Here is a 26,145-nt window from a genome sequence, read left to right as displayed (position 1 = left end):
GGGAAGGAAACATAGTGGGTGAATATGGATTGGGGGTAAGAAATGAAAGAGGAAGCCATCTGGTATAATTTTGCACAGAGCGGAACATAATCATAGCTAACACTTGGTTTAAGAATCATAAAAGACGGTTGTATACATGGAAGAATCCTGGAGATACTAGAAGGTATCAGATAGATTATATAATGGTAAGACAGAGATTTAGGAACCAGGTTTTAAATTGTAAGACATTTCCAGGGGCAGATGTGGACTCTGGCCACAATCTATTGGTTATGAACTGTAGATTAAAACTGAAGAAACTGCAAAAAGGTGGGAAATTAAGGAGATGGGACCTGGGTAAATTGACTAAACCAGAGGTTGTACAGAGTTTCAGCGAGAGCATAAGGGAACCATTGGCAGGAATGGGAAAAGAAATACAGTACAGAAAGAATGGGTAGCTTTGAGGGATGTAGCAGTAACGGCAGCAGAGGATCAAGTAGGTAAAAAGACGAAGGCTAGTAGAAATCCTTGGGTAACAGAAGATATATTGAATTTAATTGATGAAAGGAGAAAATATAAAAATGCAGTAAATGAGGCAGGCAAAAAGGAATACAAACGTCTCAAAAATGAGATTGACAGGAAGTGCAAAATGGCTAAGCAGGGATGGCTCGAGGACAAATGTAAGGATGTAGAGGCTTATCTCACTAGGGATAAGATAGATACTGCCTACAGGAAAATTAAAGAGACCTTTGGAGAAAAGAGAACCACTTGTATGAATATCAAGAGCTCAGATGGAAACCCAGTTCTAAGCAAAGAAGAGAAAGCAGAAAGGTGGAAGGAGTATATAGAGTGTCAGTACAAGGGTGATGTACTTGAGGACAATATTATAGAAATGGAAGAGGATTTAGATGAAGATGAAATGGGAGATACGATACTGCGTGAAGAGTTTGACAGAGCACTGAAAGACCTGAGTCGAAACAAGGCCCCGGGAGTAGACAACATTCCACTAGAACTACTGACGGCCTTGGGAGAGCCAGTTCTGACAAAACTCTACCACCTGGTGAGCAAGATGTATGAGATAGGCTACACACCCTCAGACTTCAAGAAGAACATAATAATTCCAATCCCAAAGAAAGCACGTGTTGACAGACGTGAAAATTACCGGTCTATCAGTTTAATAAGTCACAGCTGCAAAATACTAACACGAATTCTTTACAGACGAATGGAAAAACTGGTAGAAGCTGACCTCGGGGAAGATCAGTTTGGATTCCGTAGAAATGTTGGAACACGTGAGGCAATACTGACCTTATGACTTATCTTAGAAGAAAGATTAAGGAAAGGCAAACCTATGTTTATAGCATTTGTAGACTTAGAGAAAGCTTTTGACAATGTTGACTGGAATACTCTCTTTCAAATTCTAAAGGTGGCAGGGATAAAATACAGGGAACGAAAGGCTATTTACAATTTGTACAGAAACCAGATGGCAGCTATAAGCGTCGAGGGACATGAAAGGGAAGCAGTGGTTGGGAAGGGAGTGAGACAGGGTTGTAGCCTCTCGCCGATGTTATTCAATTTGCATATTGAGCAATCAATAAAGGAAACGAAAGAAAAATTCGGAGTAGGAATTAAAATCCCTGGAGAAGAAATAAAAACTCTGTGGTTTGCTGATGACATTGTAATTCTGTCAGAGACAGCAAAGGACCTGGAAGAGCAGCTGAACGGAATGGACAGTGTCTTCAAAGGAGGATACAAGATGAACATCAACAAAAGCAAAATAAGGATAATGGAATGTAGTCTAATTAAGTCATGAGATGCTGAGGGAATTAGATTAGGAAATGAGACACTTAAAGTAGTAAAGGAGTTTTGCTATTTGGGGAGCAAAATAACTGATGATGTTCGAAGTAGAGGGGATATAAAATGTAGACTGGCAAAGGCAAGGAAATTGTTTCTGAAGAAGAGAAATTTGTTAACATCGATTATAGATTTAAGTGTCAGGAAGTCGTTTCTGAAAGTATTTGTATGAAGTGTAGCCATGTATGGAAGTGAAACATGGATGATAAATAGTTTGGACAAGAAGAGACTAGAACCTTTCAAAATGTGGTGCTACAGAAGAATGCTGAAGATTAGGTGGGTAGATCACATAACTAATGAGGCGGTATTGAATATAATTGGGGAGAAGAGGAGTTTGTGGCACAACTTGACAAGAAGAAGGGACCGGTTGGTGGGACATGTTCTGAGGCATCAAGGGATCACAAAATTAGCATTGGAGGGCAGTGAGGAGAGTAAAAATTGTAGAGGGAGACCAAGAGATGAATACACTAAGCAGATTCAGAAGGATGTAGGTTGCAGTAAGTATTGGGAGATGAAGAAGCTTGCACAGGATAGAGTAGCATGGAGAGCTGCATCAAACCAGTCTCAGGACTGAAGACCACAACAACAACAACAACAACAACAACAACAAGCCAACATTTATTGCAGAAATCATAGAGGCGTTCTCCTCTCTCATTTCTATTTGTGAGTCTATATTTACTTGTAACCCCACTTTCATTCATTTCCTAGTATGGAGTTCCAGTTTTCCCTGATTACTAGTTAACCTTTCAATTCCCTCGTGTATTCACTCTACCTAATCACCATTTCCTTGTGACATCAGCTTGTGACTGAACTATAGTTGTTGGAGAACAGTACAATCCTGTCACTGAACTGTTCACAGTAACTCCGTTTTTGCCCTACCTACCTTCCTAACCATAACAAATCCCATTCAGACGTCTGAATGTAGTATGGAAGCCATAAAATCTGAAAATGGAAACGATTGGTTGGCTGGTTTAAAAGAGGGGGGGGGAGTGACCAAACTTCTAGGTCACTGGTCCCTCATTCCGATTAAAATAATTCCACAAAGGTGGGAGTAAAATAATCGAGACATACAAAACACAGCTGGAAGAAAAGAGAAAACCACAAGAATGACAGAAGGGCAACAAACATTAAAATAGACAAAATCAGACAAGAAAACCACTGAGACACACAAGAAACACGTAGAAGAGATAACAAGGGAGCAGATTGCCGTGGCTGACTGATCATGAGAGTAAAAAGGTGAAGCGAGCCACTCTGTAACACATTAAAACCTCCACCCTGAAAGCACTAGGGTGGAGGACACAGAGGGACAAAGGACATGCGCTAAACCTTAGATCAAATGATAAAACCCACTCTAACAAGTAAAATGTAAAACTAAAGATGCTGTTGAGGCATTGTCGCCCAACACTGAAGGTAGGGTGCTGGGAAAGTTGAAAGTCCGCCGCAGAGTGGCTAAAAGTGGGCAGTCCAGCAAGAGGTGGACGACCATCATTTGTGAGCCACAGCGGCACCGAGATGGGTCCTCGTGACGCAAGAGGTAACAATGCGTTAGCCATGTATGGCCAATGCGGCAGAGGACAACAGATTCCCTGCAGGAGGACCGCATGGGAGACGTCCACACATTCGTAGTCTCCTTAATGACATGCAGTTTGTTGTGTGTACTGTTATGCCATTCTGTCTCCCAAAGCCGAAAAATCCTGCGGTGTAAGACAGAGCACAGGTCACTTTTGCAGATGCCTATCTCCAGAAGCGGTTTCCGCGTAGCCTGTTTGGCCAGCCTGTCGGCAAGTTTGTTGCCTGGGATTCCAAAGTGTCCTGGGATCCACACAAACATAATTGAACAGTGGGACTGTTCCAGGGCATAGATGGACTCCTGAATGGATGCTACCAAAGGACAACGAGGGTAACACTGGTCGATAGCTTGTAGGCTGCTCAAGGAGTCAGTACATAGGAGAAATGACATGCCAGGGCACGAGCAGATGTGCTCAAGATCACAAGATATGGCCGCCAGTTCTGCAGTGAAAACACTGCAGCCTTATGGGCAGGAGAGCTGTTCAATATGTCCTCCGTGAACATATGCAAAGCCTACATGACCATCAGTCATCGAGCCGTTAGTGTAAAGCACTTCATCGCTCCGGTATATGTTGAGAATCGAGAGGAAGTAATAGTGGAGAGCCGCAGGGTTAACGGAGTCCTTAGGGCCATGCGAAAGGTCCAGAAGAATCTGTGGCATAGGTATACACCATGGCGGCGTACATGAATGGATCTCCAGGAGAGGTGGTAATGGGAAGGACTCCAGTTCAGACAGAAGGGACCAGATGTGAACCGCAATCTTATGCCTTGACCTGGGCCACCAGCGGTGCACTAGGTCGAGTGAATGCAACACTGAGGGCATTGCCGAACTGTGACCCAGACTCCTATAGTCACAGCGGGATTGAACAAAGGCTCTGTAGAGCTGCAGCAGCATTGAGTGATCTGCACCCCCAGTTGGTGTTGCTCAGGCAGTGGAGGACATTGAGGTGCCGCCAGCACTTCGCTTAAGCTGACGAAGGTGTGGTAGACAAGTCAATCGGGTGTTGAAAATCAGTCCTAAGAATCAATATGTCTCCACTACAGTGAATGGATCGTCTTTAAGGTAAAGTTCTGGTTCTGGATGAACGGTGTAACGGCAACAGAAGTGCATGACACATGACTTCACAGCTGAAAACTGGGATCCGTTGGCTAGAGCCCATGACTGTGACTTGTGAATGGCTTCCGGTAGGTGCCACTCAGCAACACCAGTACTGGAGAAGCAGTACAAAATGTAGAAGTCATCTGCATACAGAGAAGGTGAGACTGTCAGCCCTACAGCTGCTGCTAGACCGTTAATAGCCACTAAAAATAGAGAGACACTCAATACTGAGCCCTGCAAAATGCCATTCTACTGAATACGGGAAGAACTATGGGAGGCACCGACTTGGACACCGAAAGTACGGAGTGACAGGAATTTTTGGATAAAAATCAGGAGCAGGGTCCAGAGACCCCACTCATACAATGTGGCAAGGATATGGTGTTGCCAGGTCGTGTCGTATGCTTTACGTAAGTCAAAAAAGACAGCAATCAGATGCTGCCATCTGGAAAAGGCTGTTCGAATGGCAGACTCAAGGGACACAAGATTATCAATGGTAGAGTGACCCTGGCGGAATCAGCCCTGACCTGGAGCCAGTAGGCCACATGACTCCAGGACCCAACCCAATTGCCGACACCATTTGTTCCAGCAGCTTACAAAGAAAGTTGGTGAGGCTGATGGGCCGGTAGCGATCCACATCAAGCGGGTTTTGACCGGATTTGAGCACCGGAATGATGGTGCCGTCCAGCCATTGCGATGGAAAGGAGGCATCGCACCAGATCCGGTTGAAGATGATGAGAAGATGTCGCTTGTGGTCAGACAAGAGATGTTTAATCATCTGACTGTTGATCCAATGCGGCCCAGGAGCTGTGTCAGGGCAATGTGCAAGGGCGCTGAGTAGTTCCCACTCTGTAAATGGGACGTTATAGGGTGCACTGTGGTGTGTAGTTAACGAGAGGACTTTCCTTTCCATCCGCTGTTTGAGGGTGCGAAAGCTTGGGCATAGTTCCCCAACACAGAGGCTCGAGCATAACGCTCAGTAAAGTGCTCGGCAATTGCATTTGCATCGTTAGATAACACACCATTGATGTTAATGCCAGGGGCACCTGTTGGGGTCTGGTATCCAAAAAGATGTCTGATCTTCGTCCAGACTTGGGAAGGTGATGTATGGCACCCAATGGTTGACACATACCCATCCCAACACTCCTGTTTCTGATGGGAAGGGTGCCACTTAAGTCACTTTAGAGCTTGCCGACGCTCTTTAATTGCCTTAGTGACTCCCAGCATCCACCAAGGGACTGTCTTTCGCCAGGGGCACCCTAAAGAATGAGGGATTGTGTTTTCCGCCGCAGGAACAATCAATGTAGTGACCTGCTCAACAACCACATCAATGGCATCATGTGGATGAGATTCAGCTTGTTTCAAGCCCATCTGGATAGGTACCCGTACCCGTGGGCTTGATGCAGGGGGAGTGACAGGAAGACTGGGAACTGGTCACTACCACACAGGTCATCATGTGTTCTCCAGTGGATAGATGGGAGAAGGCCAGGACTGCAAACCGAGAGATCAATGGCCGAATATGTGCCATGTGCCACACTGAAATGTGTGGGGGCACCTGTATTTAAGAAGCAGAGGTCGACGTCGAGGTCAAGGTCGAGTTGTGACAGTAAATTTTCGACCTCCCTACCTCAACCAGTAAGCATGGCACCACACCACAAGACATTATGTGCATTAAAATCTCCAAAACATTTGAAAGATTTAGGGAGTTGATCAATCAGTGCAGCCAATACATTCAGGGGCACTGCACCATCTGGAGTAAAATATACACTGCAGACAGTTATTTCCTGTGTCGTCCTTATCCTGGCAGCCACAGCTTCAAGGTGGGTTTGAAGGGGCACAGGTTCACTACGTACCGAGTTCGGGACAAACGCAAACTCCACCTGACACTATTATGGTCGCTACAGTTACAGTAATATCCCTTATAGCCACAGAGGGCAGGGGTCCGCATTGCCGGGAACCAGGTTTCCTGGAGGGCAATGCAGAAAGCAGGTGTAAAGCGTAACAACTGCCTTAGCTCCACCAGGTGACGGAAAAAACCGCCGCAATTCCACTGGAGGATTACGTGATCGTGAGACTGGGAAGGCATGGAATACTCATTCAAGTGACCTGCTCAATGACAACATCAATGGCATCATGTGGAGGAGATTCAGCTTGTTTAAAGCCCATCTGGGTAGGTTTCCATGGGCATGACGCTGGGGGAGTGACAGGAAGATGGGGAACTGGTCACTACCTCAGGGTCACCTGCTGCCACCCGATGAGTACCTGTGTGATCAACATACATGGTGTCTAAGGGCCTAGCAATATCTAGGTCCTTAGTGGACACCAGAATCGCCACCTCATCCTCAGACACAGAGCTTGTAGGTAGTGTTGGTGTGGATGCCACCACAGTGCCTTTGTTCTTGGGGGTCTTTTTCTTTTTAGGTTTCTCTCACTCCTCCTTAAGTTTTTCCGGCTGGGAGGGCTTCACTGATTCAGTCTCAGGGACTGAGGAGGGCTGTGAAGCCCTATGACCAGCTACCTGTGGTTGCTTCAGCCACTGGCGGGTGTCAGCTTTGCCACTGGTAGGAACCTGGGAAGTGAGTGACCCAAGGTATCCCTTCCTGGCGAATGGAGCCAAAGAAGACCTACGCTTCTCTGGCTGAGAAGTGGGGACTGACGTACCTGATGGTAGGGGGGGTTGCTCTTTAAGTAGGTTGTGCAGGACCAACAAGGATAGAAGTGCCCCCCACCTTCAAGAGGGCAGGTGGAGTCTGATGGCTCTGAGAGCCAACTGAACGTGGCAGAACGGAAGATGGTAGAACCGTTGTCGTGGCAGTGGTGTACGTTGCACAGGATGTAGCCTCTCATATTTTCTCTTAGCCTCAGTGTAGGCCAGTTGGTCCAGGGGCTTGTATTCCATTAGTTTTCTTTCTTTCTGGAGAATCCTGCAGTCTGGTGAGCAAGGCGAATGGTGCTCTCTGCAGTTGACACAGACAGGAGGCAGGGCACATGGAGTATTGGGATGTGAAGGACGTCCACAATACCGACAGGTGACGCTGGAAGTACAGCAGGAAGACATACGGCCGAACTTCCAGCACCTAAAGCACTGCATCGGGGGAGGGATATATGGCTTTACGTCACAGTGGTAGACCATCACCTTGACCTTGTCGGGTAATGTGCCACCCTTAAAGGCCAAGATGAAGGCACTGGTAGCAACCTGATTATCCCTCGGACCCAGGTGGACGTGTCAGACGAAATGGACACCTCACCGCTCTAAATTGGCACGCAGCTCCTCACCGCTCTAAATTGGCACGCAGTTCATTGTCAAGACTGCAAAAGAAGGTCCCTCTGAAATACATTACCCTGGACCATATTTAAGATCTTATGGGGCGTGACTGAAACAGAAACATCCTCCAGCTTCACAGGCAAGTAGTGCCCATGACTGGGCAGAGGATGTTGTATTGGGCAAAACCGACCCTGACCGCATTTTGGACAAGACTTCCATCTCCCCACATTTGTCCTCTAAATACTCCACAAAAAACTGAGGTTTCATTGACAACACATTCTCCATCAACTTTCGTACATATGAGGTACCGGGGTGAATGAGCTTCGCTGCCAACCAGGGGACCTCCCCACGGATGCCACCAAGCCACAGCAAAGGCCAATCTGGCACGATGGCCAATGGCCATTGCTGGGAGTCCCAATGCCACAGGGTAACGGGCATCTACTGTATTTACTCGAATCTAAGCCGCACTTTTTTTCGGTTTTTGTAATAAAAAAAACCGGCTGCGGCTTAGAATCGAGTGCAAAGCAAGCAGAAGTTCTGAAAAATGTTGGTAGCTGCTGCCACAACTAACTTCTGCCGTCGAATATATGTAGCGCTACACAGGCAAGCTTTGTAGGCACAAAGATAAACACTGGCACCAAAACCTCTGCGCCAGAAAAAAAAAAAAAAAAACGACCACTGCATTTTCATACATTATCCAACGAAGTAAATACAAATTCCGTATTGTTCATCTTCGAATGTAGCAGAATTTCAATGTACTACGAAAATCCGACTGGCAAGACTGTTTGGGATGTTTGTCAATATGGCCAACTCTACGTTCTCAATTTTTTCCTACCTGTGAGAAGACATGGTTGCTAATAGGAACCCGATGAAATGTGAATCACATGCAGTATTCTCTTCACCATAAAAATATAAACACTTTGCCATGTATTTTTCATGTTTGCTGCTATCTCATTTAAATCCTGTCTGCCTAATAAACTACGAAACTAGAGTGAGACAACAGCAAATGCGGAAGAACATACACATCATGTCATGTTTATATCGTATTATTCTTATGCCTAATAGTGATACAGTCAGAAATGAAGCACGGCAACTGACTAGATTTTTAAACCTAAGATGACCAATTTCTGTACACAATTTGATGTACTAAAGAAGCGGCCGCAAAGATTTTCAAACGGAGAAAAATTTTCACCTAACTCTCGTTCAGAACATGTTCTATCGTACGCAGTCTATTATTTGGTTCTTGTTGATCATTATCAAAGAAAGCAGCAGTGTAAGTAACAACAAATAGCAGTCTCTTGCCATTGTTTCGCTGATGAGACGATTCCTTTTTTTTTGTAAGCGGCGGTAGCACGCACAAAAGCAAGCCATGCCGCGAGCCGCGACAGGCCGTAAACACGCGCTATCAGAATGCGACAAACAATGCACGGCACAGTACAGTAATGCATTTTCAGCTTAAGAGTGACGTAAACACCTATAACAAAGAAAACGGCAATTATCAGATCGAAGCAAACTAAGCAATCGATTCAAACCAGACGAAGCACGTGAAAAAGGGAGGGTACCCGAATAAATACGGACGGAGCATCTGCCGCATAGCAATGGCTACCTGGTAAAGCTTAACTGCTATGCTTACGACTCGAACCAAACTACTGTAACTGTATCGTCATTCATTCGACCTAAATTGTGTCTCATATTACAATGGACCAACTTTGTTTCGATTTGGAGGTGCGGCCTAAAACTTTTCTCTCCCCTTGAATTTCGAGTCTAAAATTACAGGTGCGGCTTAGATTCGGGAAATTTTTTTTCCTTTATTTCGAGTCTCATTTTTCAAGTGCGGCTTAGATTCGAGTAAATACGGTACTCCTTGGCATACGTGGGGAGTTAATGGCGCAGGCATCAGCAGAGCGATCCCTGTGTGGTCAGGTGGCTACAACCAACAGGGTACATGGTGGCCCCACCTTAATGGACTGTCTACCAGGCTGGATGGGGTGCAAAGAAGTCCTTTAGCAATGTCAGTGCAGAAAATGATACTGCACAGTGGATGGAGGAAAACACACCCGGGAGGGTGACCTTACCCAACACCTGGAGGAAGGGCGGAAGTGCAGATCCACATCGACGAAGGATGCGAGAGGTCTCAGCGCATGATGGAAACAATGCACCATGTAAGGTGTCCTTCCCCAATTGGCTCGCTCTTTGGAAAAAATTGGAAGAATGGAGGTCAAACCCTACAGGGGACCATAACAAAGGCCAAAATGTGTGACACTCCTTTTAGTCGCCTCTTACGACAGGCAGGGAAACCTTGGGCCTATTCTAATCCCCGGACCTGCAGGGGGAATGGAAAATGAAATAGTGAATCTAGACGTAATCTGGTGTCAGCGAAATGAAACGGAGGGAAGTTAAAAAATCATCTGGTTAGTTAGTATTACAGTTTAATATGGTGGACCTGGGGCATGCTCTTCTGGTACAGAATGTGTGGATCATCACTATCTATTACGATCTAATCAATTTAACAATTTGAGTTTCAAGAAAGGCATTCCTCCTCCTACTTACATAAATGAAACACAATAACAGTAAAGAAGAAAACATTGACAATATATTACACTTTTAACTTACTCAGCAACAACAGTCTTCCCAGCTGATGTGTGTGCTGAAACTAGTACTGACTGATTATTATCAATACAGAGTATAGCTTCCTTCTGGAAAGGATCCAAAATAAATCTGTACTCCTTTGCCGGTTTTGTTGATATCTGTTTGAGAGGAACATACTCCATATTAGGTGGTACAGCCACTTCATGTGTACATGCTTCTAATGTTTCCACAGTGTGCACCTTTATTCGTGACTGCAGCTCACTGATACTGGAAAGAAAGGGAAAACACTGAACAGAATGTTTCTTACGCAATACTTTCTGTAAGTAAAATGTTCAACTAAATAAAAACACATACAAGCATGACAAAATTGTATTAGCAAGTAGAAGAAACATCTGCACAAAAAGTAGAAAGGTTACAGTATTTTGTAAAATAGACAGCAGGTAACCTGTACATGTAGATCTTTAACAATATTCCTTACTTTTGAATATTTACTGGGCAGTCAGCCGGGTGGCATTGTCTAGAAGATGTGATATTTTGGCAAGTTGAGTTCTTGCCGTCTTCAGGCTTTCCTGGTGACTGACTGACTTTCATTGAATATCGACTTTATATAACAACCCCCTGCCCAGCAGTCTCCAGTCGCAGACCTGGCAGAGTGGTGGGCAAAGTGCATGCAGAGGAGGTGCACTGAACACAAATGCCACACAAACATCAAACAGATAACAAAATTCACTGTGGTAGAGCACTGCATCTCCCATGGTCATGTCATAAATTACAATGGCACCTAATTGTTGCAACAGTCCACCACCTTCTGGAACTGTATTCTAAAAGTTTCTGTAGATATCCGACTATGTGACAAATTAATAATAAAGGCGGTGGTTTTCAGTTGAGCATGGCCTGGGATCCAGCCTTGAGCATGGCCGAAGCACAGCAGCAATCTACATGGAAATCCACTCCTGTCTGTCATGGTGGCTGAAGAGGACATGAATGTATTGTCGCTGCACTGGCACAGACAAACGTCTGGTGCTGGTGGTAACATGTTTACCCCATCTCCATACCAGGTCCAGGCTTGGAGGTGGTTGGCTAGAGGCTGCTGTTGGGTGCCTAGTGAAAGATAGTCATCAGGAATGCCTGAAGATGGCCACAAGTCAGCCTGCTGAAACATTGCATATTCTGGACAGCATCACCCAACTGAACATCTGAAAAATATTCAAGGTATTTCCACACCAGGAAAATGCAAAATCATACAATATTACTCACATCACAATACTTCCACTGAAGAAAATGCTATGCCTAATACTGAATCACACAGTAGTACAATGCAGTGTAAATGATCTATAGTACTGGGGTATCAGCGCACACATCACTACTGCTGTTAGCTGATAATGTATTCTTGCTACAAATAGATTAAAATAACTTACTCTACTCACACACATATAGTAATATAAGAAAAGTAAAACCATATTAATTTAAATAAGTAGCTAGCTGCTACTTGTGGCACATCTTCAACAATGTTTATTACTATTCAATCAGTGTGTTGAAGGATTTAATAAGTGGTACATTCCACAATTTTTTGGGTGAGCTCCTGGAACAGCAATATACTGCATTTTTACTCTGCTTGTGAAATGATGATCCAGATGCAGTCATCTGTATACTATTGAGGAGAGTGGCAAAAATTTGTAAGACAAATTAATACTGGAGAAATGGTATCAAAACAGAAAATGATGGCTGAAACTCTGAGCTTCATATTCCTGAACTGAAAAAACAATAGTTTAAAACACAGTCCTTGCTTTTCACTGGACCTGCAAGATGAGTAAGTACAGAGATCATAGGACCTGTAAGATGAATAAGTACAGAGATCGTCTGAAGAAACTCAACAGAACAGCACATCTAATCTATTAGGTAACCATGATGCACGAAGGTAGGTAGGTTTCAGTGAGCAATGTGACATCCCATTATCAGTAAAAATCACAGGAAAGCTGTGAAGAACTACGGATCTATTATTGCTGACATCAATTTGTTGTAAAATTATGGACAATTTTTATGTCCATATGTGATGACTTTTCTGGAGCCTCAGCAACTTGTCTGTAAGCAAATGAATCAATACTGCAAACTGTAAACATGCAAAACTCATGTTTGTCCTATGTATTTCCAAGAATCAGACTTTTAGAGAGTGACATCCAGACTAACACCGTATTTTTCAATTACTAAAAATGTGCTGTTGACCTTGACTAGGTATGTAGTTGCACTATGGACTTCTTAACTTAAAAGATTGCAGTATATTCTCAGTGAAGAGATGATACAGTCAGAATTTTGGGTGTACCTCAAGAAAGTATGACAGGGCAGCTAGTATACCCGTTACCCTTTGGTTTTTACTACAAAAAGAAAAGAATCACAAAAACAGCAATAATGCAGAAGCTAGAGATGAAACCTACACAAAGAGTAGAATAAAACAGAGTGTAAATAAAATGCAGTAATATAATTCTGTGTACAGAATGAATGTTTGAATTTTGGACGAGTTACATGAATGGCTTGGATGTGTCAGTTGGATAGAGCACAAGTAAGATCAACATGGAACGTGATTATCCTCAGCAACAAGACAGAACATACGACGGTAATCCCACAAGTAACTCTGTTTGTGTGGCAGTTGGTCACACTGTTATGAAGAGTGCTTCACACGCTGTGTGTAAACATGCACACGCCGCACTGAGGTGCTCAGTCTTGGATTTGCAGCCGTTGAGAATGGAGCTTCCGTTGGATGTTACCGGCAAGTGCGAATTGCGCACAGTTATTTGGTTTTTGAACACAAAGGGCATTGCACCGATTGAAATCCATCGCCAATTGATGGAAGTGTATGATGAGTCATGCATGGATGTAAAAAATGTTCGTAAGTGGTGTAGAGTGTTTGCAGCTGGTCGGACCGAAACTCACAACAAACAAAGGAGCGGGAGACTGTCAATTTCTGAGGAGACAGTGTTGAAGGTTGAGCAGAGCATGCGTAAAGATCGGCAGATCACCCTGAATGATCTCTGCACGTTGGTTCCTGAGGCTTCCCGAAGCACCGCTCACAGAATTTTAATGGAAACACTGAACTACCAGAAGGTGTGCCAAGATGGGTGCCATGCATGCTGACTGAGGACCACATGCGGCAGCGAGTTGTTGCTTCTGACGCGTTTCTTCAATGCAGCCGAACAGGACAACTTTCTGGACTCAATTATCTTGGGTAAAGAAACCTGAGCATACCACTTTACACCTGAGACCAAGCAACAACTTTCTGAACAGCACGATGGTGAGCTGGTATGACATGGGCATACAAAAACTGCCACAGCGTCTACAAAAATGCATCGACAGAATTGGTGATTATGTCGAAAAATGGCTAAATGTTCAAGCTGTAAACTGATGTAAACCATTGTAGAAATAAACAGACCCATGTAATTAAAAAAAGTAGACCTTACTTTTGGGATTACCCTTGTACAATGATGTAAGCCACTCTGAACACACAAGAGTTTCAAAACAATTAGTAAGAGTAGTGAGTACCCCAACTCATACACTGAATCGTTTGCTGCTGAAGATATTTGTACACAAGAAGAGCCCTGTTTACTCTAGTGTAGTGGTGCTGCAGGATGAAATAATTAAATTAAGAGGCCAAAAGTCATGGAAGGATTGTCTCATTTCAAGACGTGCAGTGAATGACACCTGCAAGTTGCAATTATATGCTGAAAATCATGCATATATACACTGAGGTGACAAAAGTCATGGTATAGTGATAGGCACATATGCACATGGTAGTAGTAGTATTGCGTACCCAAGCTATTAAAGAGTAGTGCATTGGTGGAGCTGTCACTTGTACTCAAGTCATTCATGTGAAAAGATTTCCGACATGATTATGGCCAAGAGACAGGAATTAATAGACTTTGAAACCAAAGAAGTAGTTGGAGCTAGATGCATTTCAGAAATCATTAGGAAATTCCGTATTCTGAGATCCACATGTCAAGAGTGTGCCAAGAATATCAAATTTCTGGCATTACCTCTCCCCGCAGACAATGCAGTGGTCATTGGCCTTCACTTAACAACCAGGAGCAGCAGCGTAGTTGTCAGCAGCAGCATAGTTGTCAGTGTTAACAGACAAGGAATACTGAGTGAAATAACTGCAGAAATTAATGTTGGACATACAAAAAATGTATCCATTAGCACAGTGGGCAAAATTTGCTGTTCATGGCCAATGGCAGAAGACGACCAATGCAAGTGCCTTTGCTAACAGCACGACATTGCTGCAGCACCTCTCCTGGACTAACGACCCAATAGGTTGGACCCTAGATGACTGGAGAACTGTAGCCTGGCCACACGAATCCCAATGTCCGTTGGTAAGAGCAGATGGTATGGTTCGAGTGTGGTGCTGACCCCATGAACCCAAGTTGTCAACAGGGCACTGTGCAAGCTGTTGGTGGCTCCATAATGATGTGGGCTGTTTTTACATAGAAGGACTGGGTTGTCTGGTCCAACTGAACCGATCATTGACTGGGAATGATTATGTCAGCTACTTGGAGACTATTTGCAGGGATTCCTGGACTTTGTGTTCCCAAACAATAATGTCATGTCACTGGGACACAACTGTTCGTGATTGGTTTGAAGAACATTCTGGCCAGTTCGAGTGAACGATTTGGCCACCCAGATTACCCAACATTTGTGGGACATTATTTCCTTGTACAACATCCTGCACTGACAACACTTTTGCAATTATGAATGGATATATTGAGCCAGCAAGGCTCAATATTTGTGCATGAGAGTTTCAAAAGACTTGATGAGTCCGCACCACATCGAATTGCTGCACTAAGCTGGGCGAAAGGAGGTCTTACATGACGTTAGGAAGTATCTCAAGACTTTTGTCACCTCAGTGTACAATACCCACAAACAGATAAGTATGTAGTAAGTACCAAATTCACAGTCTTTTAATGTAGGATGATAATCGGTGCAGGATATATGGGTCATAGCATTTAGGAGATTACACAGGAAGACAATAGAAAACAGCTAAATGAAATTTTGTGTTTAAAAATTTAATTCATACAGGATTGTACAGACATACTTTCATTTAACTGCTGCACAAGCTCCTATATGGGGAACACAGAAAGCAATAGAGTGTTGAAACAAATTGCTAGGTCCAGACAACATCCCAATTTGGTTTTACACAGGGTATTCTTCAGCACTGGTCCCTTGCTTAGCTTGCATTTGTAACAAAGCTTTCACCCAGTGCAAAGTTCCAACCAACTGGAAAAAAAGCACAGGTTACAGCTATATAAAAGAAGTGTAATGGAATAGACTCCAAAAGTTACAAACCAGTATCCTTAATGTCAGTCTGCTGCACCATTCCTGAACATATGCTAAGTTATAATATATTAAATTTTCTAGTGAGACAAAAGCGTCTAGCCACAAATCAACATGGACTTAGAAAGCATCATTTGTACAAAATTTAGCTTGCTCTTTTCTCACATAATATCCTGTGAACCACAAGTGAAGGGCAATAGGCAGATTCCATATTCCTACATTTCCAGAAAGTGTTTGACACTGATGATAAAAAGAAGATCCAAGTGTATGGAATATGTGAGTGGCTGAAAGACTTTTTAAGTAATGGGACTTGTTCTCCATGTGCATAAATGATCTGATAGACAAAGTGAGCAGCAATCTGTGTGCTTGCTGATAGCATTGTAATGCATGGGGAAGTGTCGTTCTTGAGCGTCTATAGGAGGATACAGGATGACTTGAAGTTGTGCTGATTAATATATAGGCATAACACTGCAAAGTGATATGATAAACGAGCATGTAAGGTCTGCTGCAAGGAAGGTGAACGGTCAATTTCTGTTTACTGAAAGATTTCTGGGAAAGTGTAGCTCATCTATAAAGAAGGTCACATACAGAACGCTCATGCAACCAATTCTTGAGCACTGCTCAAATGTTTGGGATCCCCACCTGGTTGGGTTAGACGAAGACAATGAAGCAACTCAGAGATATGAAACTTCATGACAGATGGACCGAGACTCATACTTGGGACCTTTGCCTTTCGTGGGCAAGTGCTCTACAAACTGAGCTACCCAAGCACGGCTCACGCCCCGTCCTCACAGCTTTACTTCTGCCAGTACCTCGTCTCCTACCTTCCAAACTTAACAGAAGCTCTCCTGCGAACCTTGCAGAAGCTGTGAGGACGGGGCGTGAGTCGTACTTTGGTCGCTCAGTTGGTAGAGCACTTGCCCGCGAAAGGTAAAGGTCCTGAGTATTAGTCTCGATCTGACACACAGTTTTAATCTGCCAGGAAGTTTCATATCAGCCCACACTCCGCTGCAGAGTGAAAATCTCATTTTGGAATTCAGAGATATGTTGCTAGATTTGCTATCAGTAAGTTTCAATCAACATCTGAGTTTTACTGAAATGCTCTGCAAATGGAAATTTGGAAGAGATGAAAAAAGAGGTTCTTTTGGCAAAACACTATTGAGAAAGTTTAGAGAACTGCCATTAGTGACATGCTGCAGAATGATTCTGCTGCAAGCAATGTACATGTCACATAGGGACTGTGAGGAGAAATCAGGACTCGTATGGAAGCATATATACATTTGTTTTCCCTCAATCCATCGGCAAGGGAAAAAGGAAATGGGATAACTAGCTATGATATAAGGTAACCTCCGCCATGCATCGTCTGCCAACTTGCTGTGACTTGTGTGTCCTTCATCTAGCCCACTAATCCTGCCGGGAGAGAGGGGCCTACTGTTTAATGCGGAACCTGAACCATGGGCCATTCCTGGAAAACCTTCACATCACTGTGAGGTGAAGGCTGGTTTCCGGGTAAGCACTTTAACACTAGATCACCAGGCCTAACTGAGGGTCTACTGTTTGTTATATGACTGTTGATTTGAATGTGGAGTGTCACGACCACATTTCTATCATGACTGTGGAGAGAGAAATGTGCCATGCAAGTTTCGGCACCTGTCGATCAACTCCTGTTACTGTGCCTTTCCATGACTTGACCACTAAGTGTATATAGAAAAAAAATGTCATTTCATCAAATCTGAGCTCCATTTAAAAAGCTGCAGCCCTCTGGACCCATCACAAGCTGCCCATTCAAAATCATCCCCTGATACGTTTGATGGATGATGGCAGATTGTGGATTCCCATTCCACCAGCACACATCTGTTCACTAAGTGATGGCAGGAGAAAACACATATAAAGGTATTGAAATCTGTAAGCTTTTGGAGCCAGCTTCTGGCAGAAGAATTGAAACGGAAGGAAGATGGCTTCAGAAAAAGGATCTGTGGGGTTGGGGAGAGTTCAAAAACGTCACCCATAACCCTGGGTCAATCGATACTTACCAGATGTCATGAGAAAGTGAGTCTCCGCTGACCTGAGTTCTGGGTGACTTTTCCGAATTATGTTCATTTCCTAATCCTCATCAGTCCTTTCCCTTCACCCCTCGTGCTTCATCTCCAATTCTTCTGGCAGTATAAGTGGCCACTGGCTCCAAAAGCTTGCAAATTTCAGTACTTTTATATGTATTTTTTCCTGCTGCCACTTGGTGAGTATATTTTCTATCTACAAAATGTTTTCAAAAATTTATATATATTAGCATAGATCTATTGTAACTGTACAAGCCAAATCATGACTTCGCCATGACATGAATGGTCATTCATTATTCAGAGCCCAGCATAACGTGCACATCACTACTGCTGTATACTGGGATATTGACTGTACCTCAGCACAACTAAGGCTAAAGACAACTGCCTTGCCATGAGCCATCTGCCTGTAAATAAATACCAGATGGTCAGTGGATTGTCTTAAGACACCGTGCCACATTGCCAACATTGTCCCAGGCAACAACACAATCACCCAACTATTTTCCTACACTCACCAGGTGCCACCTGGGAACTGATTGAGTAACCTTCCATTTGGCATGCACTTAAGCAAGCACCTGGCACCTAGCCCACCAGTTTCAGCCGAAGATCCAGACCTGAATGTGCAGCTCTTCTGTAAATTCCTTGAGCAACCAAGCCGTCACCGCATGCAGCCATCGTTCATCACTGACCACTGAGTCATTGGACTCTGGATTCATGGACAGTAACTTCTAAGCTGGACAAAGAGTCTGTGAGAAATTTCCTGTTGGTTAGATTCAATGATAACCTTGCAGCTGGACTTTGTAGAGCACTGAAATTTAAGTGAACTTCAGAGACTTTATCAAAACAGTGAACATTTCATCTCTGCTGTTGATCACAGTTCAAGAATTACTTTTTACTTTCAGTGACTCATTGTTAACTGTGTGATTTGGCTCCTACTTAGCTGTTGTTTTGCATTTAGCTGTATGTCAGTGACTTAATAAAAGCATTGCTGTTCACTTAAAACTGGGAATGTCAATTAAAGCATGTTCTCCTTTTGGCACAACAGCTATCAGTCTATCCCTTTAGTGATGAAAAGTGAATGGTGCAGATGTATAACTTCAGTATTATTCTTTGTGCAGTACTCTACAATAGCTCCATTGATTACGACAAGGGAGACAGTAGGCCTAGTTAGTTTCCTTTGAGTGTGTAACAGGAAACATTAGTCACTTGTGGATAGAAATTACTGCGATCTGTCTGCAATGTTCCAATGACTCTACCAATGGTGATCAGAAAGCTTCAGTTTGAGGGTGTTGCTGTCACGTACATGCAATGTAGCATGACTGATGCAGGTATATAAGCACTACATATAGACAAGTGATTAGTGTGGCATTTGTTTTTTCTGATGTGCATATGGTAAATGTGGAAATGGGAACTGTGGTGATGCATCCAAATGCATCCAGACAGGACCAACATGCTGCTGTTCTTTTCTTGGCTGCTGAAAGATGTACACTAGTAGGCACCCACCAGAGAATAAAGAATGTGTGTAAGGCATACTCTGTCTGTCAAAAACCACCATTGTGGAATGGTGCACCAAGTTTCGTGCTGGTCGCGATTCGACACAAGACACTGGTCATCCGGGTGGCCAGTCTCATCCAAGTGGGAGACATCTGGGCAACTGCCCTATAGTCCTGATCTCTCCCCTTGCAATTACCACGCCTTTGATCGCTTGAAACAGACCTAGAAGGGTTAATGACTCCTGTTGGACAAGAGTGTGCAGCAGGCAGTTACAAATTTCTTCATGTAGCAGGACACGGCGTTTTACCAAGCGGGTATCTTCAACCAGGCACAATGGTGGGATGATTGGCTCAATGCTCATGGTAATTTTGTCTGATTGGCATACTGATTCTGGACTGTGTAGCCTTTAAACAGAAACTTTTTGTTTGGCCCTTAAGCTAGTCACAAACAAGCAAACTCCAGTCATCTGTTCACAAATCTGCTGCACCCACTGCCATCGTCCTCTCAAACATGCCTGTGTCTGCTACATAAGATGATGCACATCATTGCAATAACACAGATTTGTCAGTGTAGTTTGGTGCAACTTTACTGTGCTAATAACATACTCACTTTATAATACCAAAGTAATTGTTTTAAGAATTTTCTGTAGTGAATGTAAATGACTAGGCACATTACGTTAGTGTTCCTCTTAGACTCTATACGGCTGAATAATTATGTGTAAAGTGGTAGTTTTTGCAGAACATTATAGCAAAATGTGGGAAGAATTCCAAATTAGCATCATGTGGCACAAAAAAATTACTGACAGCTGATTCATGATGCAGGCTAATGTTATGTGCATGAATAGCAAAGAAGATAACTGTATATTGTTTGATTAAACATTATGCAATATCCATTTAAGTCAGTTACACTTATAAAATATTTGAATGTTCTTATCTGCAGAGAAGCAAGATGGAATGATACAACAACTCTAGTTGATGACAAAGTAGATGTCAGGATAAGATTACTGGAAGAATTATTAAAATTTGACACTCATTTACAAAGAAGGCTGCTTATAAAATGCCTGTCTGATACATGCTTGAACAACAGTCCTCTGTCTGGAAATGCTAACAGAATCAACATGAGAGAGAGAACAAGGATTAAATGCTTTGTCTTGGTTTTATTTAGTCAGAACATAAGTGTGATTGATCCAATCAATTAAGATTGGGAGGGAGACCCTAAGTGAAGATAGGGAACAAGAAACAAACTGCTCTCTCTCTCTCTCTCTCTCTCTCTCTCTCTCTCTCTCTCTCTCTCTCACACACACACACACACACACACACACACACACACACACACACGCGCGCACGCTTGCGCAAATAAATATATACATCAAATATTATGTACTAATTATTCTGAATGAGCTAGAAAAGTGAAATGAAGAATCTTTGTGTAACTCTGAAGTTTCACAAAGAATGTCAGAAAAAATTGTTATTTTTTCACATCTCTACTTTGGCTCACATCGATATGAGTGGAGACAAATTAAAGAACATCTTATCGCCTTAGAGGAAATCAATGTGAAAAACAAGTGAAATCAATTCTGAAGTTGTTATTTCAGTAGTAAAAAACTTTTTGTTATTCTTATATTTTTCCCACTGAAAACATATTGGTGGCAGAGACCAATGACATCGTAGGTTTAGTGGCTTTGCCACAACAATGTAACTGTGCCATGTGAGCACCAATCATGAAGTCAGCATCAACTTTGAATACAGCAAAATAACCTGCCACAGGGAAGGCAGAAGTCAGTTCTCTTCAGGCAACCACCTCAAGCAGATCACCACCAGCTACGCTCAACGACTGTCTTCTGTCCATCACTGTCGCTAGACTCTGGGTACGGTATCACTTTGATCCATTGAGCTCTGCTGAATTCAGCATCTCAGCCTACTGGACTGCCATTGGACTTTTGTTTCCATTGGCAGCGACAGACTACATGTGATATACTCCAAACATTTCCTCTGGATTTCTGTGTTATCAAGGCCTATGTCATATGAAACCTTCCACAAGTTGCACAATGTTTTTTTGAAACCATGATCCAAATATTTAAATTGTGTTAATGTCTGGTGGCCAAATGACAATGAGGTATTAAGTATCATGTTTGGGAGACAGCCACAAAATGAGTAACCACAACATAACATGTGAAAACCAGTATCTAGACCTACAGTTTGTAAGGTCAAGACACTGCATCAGAAATGCAGGCAGCATTTTTTTGAGCTCATCAGACAACAGAAAAAACAACTGGAACTACAGGGAAAATGATACAAACAGCAGCAGCAACAGGCGACAGCAACAGGTGCACCTTATGGAGCAGCTACTGTCTCACTCCGAGATGGGCCCCACCATCTCCAGTACAGCCCATACTGGTCCGAATCCCTGTGTTCAACAACAAATGCACGGAATGCAGTTAATACGCAGCATGCTTGTGACAACATCTCACAGTACGAAATAGATTGCCCCTCAGAGTGAACCTTCTGCCTTTACCCTGGACAAGCTCGTGGAGACACTAGTTCAATACTATACTGTCAGTTACATGTGGTGTCAGAACAACTGTGTTTCTTTCACTGTGCTGCACAAGCATGACAGGCAAACTCCAAGACGTTAAAGAAATAAGATGGATCAACAGAATGAGAAATGAGGAGGTGGTAAGCTGGGTATGAGAGAAGAGGAACTTAACAAAGATAATACAGAAGAGGAAAACACTGTGGATGAGAGACATTATGTAGGAATAGTCCACTACAAGGAAGCATGGAGGGAAAAGTAGAAAGAAAAAAGGTAGAGGAAAAACAAGGTTTGGAATGCTAACATATGTGATGAGAGGAAGAAGATACAAGCAAATGAAGGAGGATGCTCAGGACTGAGAGAGATGGAGGATGTCCACTTCACACCTGTTGGAGGACACATTTACTGAAGGAAGATCTTTTGACCTCATAAATTCACTTGTACAACAGAGAGTTGTGCTAGATCTCAGGCAGACAGTCTCATACATGACAGAATGGTCCAAGATGCACCCAACCATGAAGTCCAAATCCATGTTAATTTACTAGATCCTACCTTGGAAGAAATCCTAGCCACTGCACACAGGCCATTGGTGCCCAATGTCGCAACTGAGAGATGTTGCCTCCACAGCTTCAACCAACAGCCACCTTTGCCACTGACTACTAGCCAGCCCACTTTTACCAGCATTAAAGTAAGGTTCCACACTGCCTACAGAGCTTCTGCCACCACTAATGTTATGCCTGTCCCAGCTGCATAGTTGATTGTGTAATTTGTGGTTGGACAAGCCATATTGCTGCTGTCTGTCACAGCAAGCCAAGACAAACTACATGGCTATCACAAGCAAAGGAGGCGAAGATCATCCACACGACGCAAGCTGGGCTACACATCAGGTACCTATGGATACACATCCACATAGCCAGCTACTGGATACAGTTTAATTGGAGTTTGGCACAACAAAAATGAGCTCTGGCCCTCTCCTGCCAGGTACTACGCTTCTGCTTGGGTATGGCCAAACACCAATTAGTTTCAGGCATGTGAATCCTTGGCCACATACAAATTCGTTACCATCTGTCTCCAGTTTGTAATAGCCTGTCATATATACATCCCAAACGTATCTAGAATAGGCTCTTTTAACGCATTATACTTCACAATTATAGCCTCCATTCATGTGAGATGAGAAGTCATGTGCTCCCCCCCCCTCCCCCGCTGAGTACTCACATGTCAGTTCCTCTTGTTTCATTTACTTTCTCATGGATTTTAAATTTTTTCTGATGCAAGGATCTGATGATTTAAGCTATACTAAAGTTTGATTGCTTATTGTTGTAGGTTACAGCAATATTACTTGATACATCTGAACAGTTTTTTCATGTTTAAACATTTTCGCAGCAGGAGCTTCTTAAGTTAAAATCATTTTCATTTTCCACCTTCTTCATTTCCACAACTCTACATATGTAAAATATCCTTGGTTTTCAGGCAAACATGACTCTGAAGCTAGAGCCTTAGAATCTTTGTCTTGCCCCAGACAACAAAAATGTTTGTAACTGTGATTCATTTCCAAAATAGCTCTGGATTTAAGAATATTGACACTTTCACAGACAGAAACACACCAGACACCAAATACTAACTGAAATTGACATCACAGAAACTGATTTTTTAGCCCTGTGTACTGAAGCCTTAACTATGAATTCTAAGTACTGGAATGAAAAAAATTAATGTCCATGGACATCTCCCTAGTACACCATGACACCTATAAATCAATGAATAAGGTCTGCACAAAGGTGGCAAGTCAACAGGAAAGCATTTAACACTGTTGCCCTACAATCACACATCACATTATTTTGAAATTATAAATAACATGAAAAACAGTATCAAGGAAAATGCTAAAATGTTAATGCTCTATAATTTTTTTTGTGTGGTTCATTATCAGATCTACACAGGCAACTGTAGGCTTTCTTCGCAATAATGCAAAAGAAAAAATTACGTTAGAGTATGAAAACTATTTACATAATTTATAGCACAATACAAAAGTAATCTTACTTTATGTCATCAAGGATTGTTTCCCTTTTCAGTTTTTTGTGGTCAGATTCTCCACCTCCAAACTCATCTTCATAATCTCGTTTCACTTGGTCAGAGGCCGGTCTGGTAATACTTATATCTTTAAACCTGAAAGAATAAATTTATGTACATTAGCTCACTGTGGGAAAAGAAAAGATTGAGTTAGGCCTACTTAAAATAGCGGTCAACAGCAAAATATGTATATCTCACAATGGAGTAACTGAACATGGCAAATTATATATTCTACGCAAATAGAGAGTTAATTCCAAATTTCACAGATAACTTGCAAGATTTCTATCAAAATAGCGTGGAAAGTCATTTCACAGGCTTCTAGGTGACTGTTAGAACTTTCAGGGCAGTCTTGCCAATAGATGGCAACAAATCTTTAAAGTGGCACTTCACCAAGCCTCTGCAAACAGACTTGGAACTGGGCTGGTAGGCGACTGTTGGCAGCGGATGACTTTAGGGTGGACAATGTCTGCCAATATGATGTACCAGACCCAAGATTATCCATAAATAGTGACGCCATGGTATCCCACAGGTATCAGCTAATGCATTTCACAATGTTCAATGATTTTATCCTTTTTATTCCTCAGTCCTTTAGGACTGGTAACCATATTACGATCTTGTTAAAGATTAGGTCCAGATCAGTTTGGTTCAAATTATGACATGAACAGATGACATTTACATAAATTGTTTTCCACTATTGTTGTAAGGCTACACAAAAGTAGATCATAACCAAACAGCAAATTGCTTGACAGAACTACTCACTTTGAATGACACAATTTTAATAGCTATTATAGATAATGTTACATTTAAAATGCTTCTGAAAGCCTGTGTCAGAATTGTCAGATGTACTCATAAGCTGCAACTGTGAACTCAGAAAAGGATGTACCTCCAAATTATCCCAGGTAAAAGACTCTTGAATGACTGACACTTATAGGACTAATTTACCATGGTGGAACAATATTATCTCAATTCATGGTGAAAGCAGCCCAGGAAGTTTTGGGGTTCAAGATGGATAACCATCTAGTCAACCCTTTCTAAGCAGCTGATGAGGATGACACTTAAGTAATTGTTTGGACTGGCATTGTCCTTATCAGATCGCAATAGAAAAATTACTGCATTCTTCCTAGACTAAATGTGACACCAAATTTTATTAAAATAATCAAGAAGTACTATACCTTTATTGTCTGAAGACAGATAATTTAACATGGTACACCAATTTTGCTCCAGTCCTATGATGCTTTCTCATGTCAAAGGTAGAGAGGACTTCAGCTCCTAGTGGGAACTCCAAAACAGGTGAGTGCATGTTTCCTCAAAGTTGAAACACCTGAAGAAGACGCTCAAGATTCCTAACTTCACACTACCATGGATGGTATGAAAAGCTGAAGTCTATCAGACTAAGGAAGTGACATTGAAAAAGTCATCCTTCACCATTGCCTCATGCACAGCCCTTTGGGTATTCATGACAATACTGTTTTTCAATATGGCTAAAGCTATAATCACCTGCTTGAAGACCTCATTATTGGCACCAAAACTCGTGTTATTTAGATCAATGACCAAATAACAGTAGGACAGAGCAAAGGCTCATATCGACCCTGACAAAATGCTGAAGTGAGTCCCTTGTTCCTGTTTAGTTGACAGATACACTCTGAAACAGGCTTTCTATTAATTCAACCTTAAAGGCAGATACTAGGAGAGTAACAGTACGACTTACGTTTTGAAATATCACATGAAGAGAATTGGAGGGTGGACGAATGGTGAGCCAAAACCTGAGAGCATTTATATCTATATGAGCATGGGATAGCATATATAAGGATCATACTTTTATTTGCTTTTATATACTCACTCTGATAGCAACAATAGTAAGTGGGGCTGGTGATGAATAATGTGTCATTCACAAATATAACCAGTACTGACATTATTACTACCATAGTCATATATTTTGTGCAGACTGTAGGCCCACAGCAGAGGTTTGCCAGCAGTTCGAAAGTGTGTCTCTAAGAGACATGAACATGAGGTCTCTTGTGCAGGGTGCTTCAATTCTTCTGCGCGAGTCCCAGGTGCATTCATTTTCCACCGAGCAATGGAAACCATTTTATTGGAAAGGTCTGTCTTTATTCTTCTGTCTTGGTGGGGAGTTACAAGTCTATCTTGGAAGTTTCCTTAGGGCTTACTGTATTTGGAGCTCTATTCTGGAATCATGGTCACTGGACCAGACAATCTATACACCTTTAAGAAAATAAAAATGGTTCTGTGGTCAGAGATGCCAGATGTGGATGGTTTTAACTGCACACTCGGCAAGCTTTAAGTAACTGGTGGTCTGGACAACAGAGGGCGGAGTA

The 26,145-nt window shown here is 42.6% G+C and overlaps 1 protein-coding gene across 1 annotated transcript in view; it reads right to left on the bottom strand.

Annotated features, from left to right (window-relative positions):
- Positions 1–26,145, bottom strand: part of LOC124794747 (exosome RNA helicase MTR4) — a 99,680-nt gene that overhangs the window by 66,598 nt on the left and 6,937 nt on the right. Inside the window, exons 2-3 of the mRNA XM_047258355.1 lie at positions 23,780–23,905; positions 10,371–10,613 (exon numbers count right to left, since the gene is read on the bottom strand). Of these exons, the coding sequence (XP_047114311.1) occupies positions 10,371–10,613; positions 23,780–23,905 (369 nt within the window). The remainder of the gene's footprint in view (positions 1–10,370; positions 10,614–23,779; positions 23,906–26,145) is intronic.

Source organism: Schistocerca piceifrons, chromosome 4, assembly GCF_021461385.2.
Source record: "Schistocerca piceifrons isolate TAMUIC-IGC-003096 chromosome 4, iqSchPice1.1, whole genome shotgun sequence".
Taxonomy (NCBI): domain Eukaryota; kingdom Metazoa; phylum Arthropoda; class Insecta; order Orthoptera; family Acrididae; genus Schistocerca; species Schistocerca piceifrons.
This window is presented reverse-complemented; position numbering and strand designations above follow the sequence as displayed.